The sequence below is a fragment of the Haliotis asinina genome, chromosome 7 (genome assembly GCF_037392515.1).
Source record: "Haliotis asinina isolate JCU_RB_2024 chromosome 7, JCU_Hal_asi_v2, whole genome shotgun sequence".
In the NCBI taxonomy this organism is placed as follows: domain Eukaryota; kingdom Metazoa; phylum Mollusca; class Gastropoda; order Lepetellida; family Haliotidae; genus Haliotis; species Haliotis asinina.
This window is the reverse complement of record NC_090286.1, coordinates 25906224-25912223: the sequence shown is the minus strand read 5'-3', so window position 1 is coordinate 25912223 and position 6000 is coordinate 25906224. Positions and strand designations below refer to the sequence as shown.

At 40.1% G+C, this 6000-nt stretch overlaps 1 protein-coding gene across 1 annotated transcript in view; it reads left to right on the top strand.

Annotated features, from left to right (window-relative positions):
* The first annotated feature begins 2540 nt into the window (after positions 1-2540).
* LOC137290194 (general transcription factor 3C polypeptide 3-like) overlaps positions 2541-6000 on the top strand; it is an 89237-nt gene continuing 85777 nt past the window's right edge. The window contains exons 1-3 of the mRNA XM_067820912.1: positions 2541-2666; positions 3468-3633; positions 4303-4557. Of these exons, the coding sequence (XP_067677013.1) occupies positions 2550-2666; positions 3468-3633; positions 4303-4557 (538 nt within the window). The 5' untranslated portion in view covers positions 2541-2549. The remainder of the gene's footprint in view (positions 2667-3467; positions 3634-4302; positions 4558-6000) is intronic.

Here is a 6000-nt window from a genome sequence, read left to right as displayed (position 1 = left end):
CGTCATGTGTCACAATTTGAGAGGGTACGGCTCCGGGGGTTTGGTGTTGAAACTATGCCCGTTTCGCCGGTCCTCGTAGACGTGACGTTTAAGGCGTTGATATCTGGGCTGATCGGCGGTGGCGATGACGATTTCGTTGCTGTTGCCCATTATGGATTCTCAGTTGCATGTCGCTTAAAACCATGTACAATTCTATGCCGAACACGTAGTCGACTTTCGACCAAAGGGTGTTAAGCCATGTCCAACACTGGCAGGTCAGTGGCGGTTCAAGGCAAATAAACTTACAAGAAATCGCTAAATCGACCAAATCCTGCGACCTCACCTCCTCCACCTTTATAACCGCCAGAGTGAGCTGTTTGAAAACGACACCGCAGCTCGTATAACAGGTGCCTATATTGCCAATGCAAACGTCAATGCCATCACATTGTCATGTATGGGGTCATGAGTGAGTGAGCGAGTGAGTGTAGCTTTACCCCGTACTCAGTAATGTTCCAGCTATATGGCGGCGGTCTGTAAATAATCGAGTCTGGACCAGACAATCCAGTGACCAACAACATGAGCATCGATCTGCACAATTGGGAACCGATGACATGTGTCAACCAAATCAGCGAGCCTGACCACCCGATCCCGTTAGTCGCCTCTTACGACAAGCATTGTCGCCTTTTATGGCAAGCATGGGTTGCTGATGGCCTATTCTATCCCGGGACCTTCACGGGTCTCGTCCTTATAGACAGTTGCAGAACATGCCAAAGCCTCGAAGGAAGAATGGCGAGGAATTCTCTCAGCGAAAGCCCGACAACTTCTACAATCATCCCTCCCACGGCGGTGTCGAGCAGTGACGGCTGCAGAGTGTGGTGTCACCAGGAACCTGAACGCCGCCTTGTGTCCACGCATGTGCAGCGAGTGAACTTAATTAATGCTGACAGTGACAACAATGCATATGTTCATCAGTGCGTCGAATTTCTTTTATCTATGTTCAAACCTAATCGACTAATGTACATATACAACTACGCTAAATGCATTTCCTTATTTTTGGCTTGTGCGTTTCCTTTTTTGAAGTTAATATGGCGGCGGTCGGTAATAATCGCGCCTGGACCAGACAATTCAGTGATGAACAGCATGAGCGTCGATCTGAGAAATTCGGATATGATGACGTGTCAACCAAGTCAGTGACCCTGACCGCCCGATCCAGTTTGTCGCCTCTTTCGGAACTGGGTAAACATGCCCTGTAGCTAGCTTGCACTGTCCTCTCTGCAGTCTCATGTGGGTCTTTTACACTGTTAATGTCTGGTATCTTTGGTTCAGTGTTGTTAACATACTACTGTGATGGACATGGAAAACTGCTGAGAAGTATTAAACTACATTTGATCTGTTGTATTCACATAACTGATGTTCCATGTTACATATTTAGCTGTACATTTCTGTGAAGTTTGCAACAGATGGTAGTCTAATTATTCAGGATATATGCAATTTGCTTATCTGGCATTAGTTTTATGTAACAAACTTACATACATTCACGTAAAACTCTGGCCACGTCGCCACGTCAAGGACAACGTGTAGCTTCAGCTTTAGGGGGAAGGATTGTGCCTTGTATCAATGAAGTAATAAAAGCCTGGACAAATAGCAAACACAATGTAACCTCTCGCATGCTGGTGATCTAGTGGCCTGTCAACTGCTGTATGACTGTAATAGTGCAGGTTGGAACCCTGTTCATCTTGATTTTCTTGCTGATCAGCACTATGTTCTTGTTCTCCATTATATTTCACGGAAGTGTGCTTAATGTAAAGAACTAAGTCTGGCCCAGGCAATCCAGTGATCAACAGCATGATCATCGATATGCGCAATTGGGATACGATGATGTGTCATCCAAGTCAGCGTGTCCCAATAAATCATAGGGCTAATAGTTTACCGAACAACAAGCTCTGTGACAAACGTAATAGATTATAAGGCGGTGAATTCTTGTAATGTTCAGAATAGTATGTTAAGGTTCAGTGAATGAACCGTTTTGATTGGGTATGACACAGCTGCAAACTAAAAATACCTGGTGGCATAATGCGCTGGATGTTAATCATGGTAATCAAATTAATTAATTCACATTCAGATATTAATATATAGCATAAGCGTACCATTAAACAATCGAGTCTTCACAGACCCTACATTTCACTGAAAGGAGATGCGATTTATGTTAAATGTTTGGTAAGCGTTTTGTTGCAAATTCATTGAAGATTTTTACATGATAGTCGCCGTAAAAGACAACATGTGTGTGTGCGTGCATGCTTACGTGCGTGCGTGCGTGCGTGCGTGCGTGCGTGCGTGCGTGCGTGCGTGTGTGTCGGAGGCTTTGTCCTGCAAGGAGCCAGTTCATTTAATTAACCTTTTCTCATAGTGGTATTACGATCGTTTATTCAGCCAATAAATGTTGAAAATTGCAGGTAAATATGTTTTGACGAACTATTGTAATGATTTTAAGGGCGTTTCAACTGTAAATGTTCTGCGTGGTTTACAGGAAAAAATTTATATGAGTTACGTCCCTTAGAGTGTTTACAATCATGGCTGAAGAAGCACCTGCCGGCGGGAAGGAGAAGGAACAAGCTGAATTATTTCGCTATTTGCAAGGGGAAATATCATATTCACAATATCAGAAATGGAAGGAAATGAAATCGAAAGTTTGTATTCTGACCACATTTATAAAGGGATAAATATGTCATTTAAGAAACATCCAGATATCCGAGTACAGTTTTGCAGACAACAGTTTCAGTGTCATCTTGTTTTTGAATATTTGAGTGTGAATATTTGAGTGTTTTGGAAGTGTGTAGATCATATGAATGTGTCCAAACTCAAATCAGATTTGCTATGACAAATTGTCTATATGCCATGAGTATTTTGTACGTTGAAACTATCAGTGTATATACTCAAGTGTATGGTATCAGATGTAGATCTATATTTAGTCTGCGTTTCTTAGTAAGCTTACAAGAAATAATTTTGTATGCTCAAGATATATTTGTGGTTACCATATAATTGCCTTCTACTCTGTTTAATGTCAGCTTTTCTGATTGCCATGATGAATTTGACAGCACAATTCGTATCCCCTTTTCAAAGATCACCAAATACATCAGCATATTACTTGTTTTCTGAAGCTTAACAGTCTTGTCATGAACGTTATAAAACTAAAGGATAACATTGTCCTGAACATAAGCCATCATTCAAGAACTTACAATGTGTGAAGCAACAACCTTTATTATTGATAGGAAGGCAATTTTCCACTGATTCGCAGACCTCCGTTTGATGACATAATATTAAGTTTCAGCTGAAAACTAATTTACCTGTTGCCATTCCTGTTTAGAGCAAAGCTATAGCTATGCTTGTGCAGAGCTAGCCCAGAAATGTGTATGACTAATGTTAATAACGACAAATTTAATGTCTAGTTATTGACATGTTTAAACATGGAAGTGTTTTGGTTCTCACAGACTGGTGGATTGGTAGAGGAGTCAGAAGATGATGTCGTCATGTCAGAGCCCCAACCAGGGACTTCAGCATGTGACCTGCTGGAGTCCCCATCAAAGATGGCTGGCAAGGAATGGATGGATCTCTTCTCAGCAGCGGAATCTGAACTCACAGTCCAGTATATCACTGGTATGCATGTTTGATGTTTTCAGCACATGTGATGAAGGTCAAGATTTCTTGTAGACATATTGTGCCTAATTTATGCATAATTTGTAATACATATAACACTGTGTCAGTGATGTATCTTTGGGCCTGGTACCTCACTCTTTAGGGTCTGACATACAGTAGAATGTTTACACACGATTTCCTTCCAGCATTTGATATGTTTAATTCATTGAATGTAAATGATTAATTGTAAGTATAGAAGTAAAATAACTTCTTCAGTTTAGTGTTAAGATGGTATGTAAGTGTAGATGTAAATCAGTTTGACAGTCCAGTAATGGTTGATTGAAGATATACCTTATATCTAATCCTTTTCATGTAAATAAAAAGGATTATGCATTTGACTTAAGTCAGCTTCTCCAATAACCCCTCAGAAGAGTCTCTTGGACTCACAAGGAGCCAGGGGTGGTGGTGTAGCCTAGTGGTAAGTTAAAGTGTCTGTTCATCATGATGAAGATCTGACGTCAATTCCCCACATGGGTACAATGTGTGAAACCCATTTCCTGTGTCCCCCACTGTGGTATTGCTGGAATATTGTTAACGGTGGTGTAAAACCATACTCAGTCACTCACTCAAAAGGAGGCAAACAAACCAAGTAAACCTGTGATATGATAATTGGACCTTTTGCCCTTTCAGGTAAGATCACATTTGAAGAATTCAGCAACAAAATGGAAAATCAACAACAAGAAGCTGTTGAGGAAGATGATGATGTCGAGATGACAGGAGTTTCATACGACCCGTCCAAGGTTGTAGTAAAGAAAGAACCAGTGGAGGAGGAAGAAGAGGAGGAGGAAGAAGAGGAAGTAGTGGAGAGTGATGATGAAATTATGTATGAAGATGATGTCAATGATAAAGACTGGGTGCCTTCAGCAGCAGATCACTTCTCTGAGGGTAAGTGGCAGGAGCTTCAAATACCAGGGATGAAGCTACCTGAACAACATGGTCCTCAGCATATGTTCATTATTCTATTTTTGAAAACTTGCTTTTTTGATCTGGAACCTAAAGTTTGACAAAAAGGGAAATACAATGTACAGTGGAATCTGTCTATTATGAACTCATTAGTTCGGATTATATTGCACTTTAGATTAGTCAACTTTTGTCTGTTACGTAGACATTCCCATGTGTGGTTGCAGAGATCAGCTTGCACATGGAAGATTGTTGTCTTCTTTGTCGTCTTGTTTTCTTAGGCAGTAGGAAATCCACGTTTCTTAAACTACTTAAGAATGGTTGAATCTGTCATCTCATACAAGGCAATGTTAATTCAACACAGTCATCACGTTTTTTCAACTTTGTAGGTTGAATTGGCATTTTTGATGATTTGTATCGGGAAGTGCACACCGAAAGATATCAGAATCTGCAAAGTTGTTTTTTACGTTACATGTGACCTTTAAGTTGAATTTTGATCCATTGGAAGGGACATTGTCAATAAGCAATAACAATCTTCCAGTGTTGTCGTCTTTTTAATCTGTTTACTTGCTATAGCCAGTTAGTGAATATGGTGCACTGTATCCACTAACCGTTGGTACAGTGTACCAACAGCAACAATATTTTTTGGTACGGTGCAATTTTCAGTGGTACTGTACTATGGCCTGAACTTGATAAAAAAAATCCCCTAATTTTTGTAAATTTATGCACACATTCCACTGAATGAGCTTGACCCCTACCAAAAATGATGACAGTGTTGTCATATGACATCTGCTTTGAAAGTGAGTAGTAACCACTCATATCTTTCTGCCGGATAGGAAGGACACAAGTTCTCAGAAAGTCAGAATGATGGGACATCGGCATGTCAAATGTTACTTTGGTTACTTCTGTATATAGATCACAGGGTTTCCATTTTCAGTATTTTCAGTGGAGACGACATAAAAAACGTCAGATGATATTATTGCTCAGTTTGTTTTTAACGTATGATTATCACCTCTAGTCTAATAGCCAACTAACAGCATGTCTTTTTTACCCTGAAACGACAGCATTTGAGATTACGGGTACAGGGCATATTTTGTAACTAAAATACCAGTAATTACTGGTAAACGGGAATACTGTGGTGGTATTCATCCAAGCCTTCCAATTGGCTATCCATGTCATGGTGAGAACTTCAAATTGATTCTGAGTTAATCTTATCACATAAGTTATGTGTGGTTATCAAATTAATTAACCGTTGAGAATACAAGTAACAGCAATGTTTATTCAGTGGACTGTTATTTCGGTCAGCTACATCCGGATAGCAAATCATTGTTCTCGTACCAAGTTGATTGTCAGGACTGTTATTTTACTTTGTAATCCATAACTGAGAGAGTCCGGATTATAAAGTAAATTAAGTATAAGTTCAGAGCA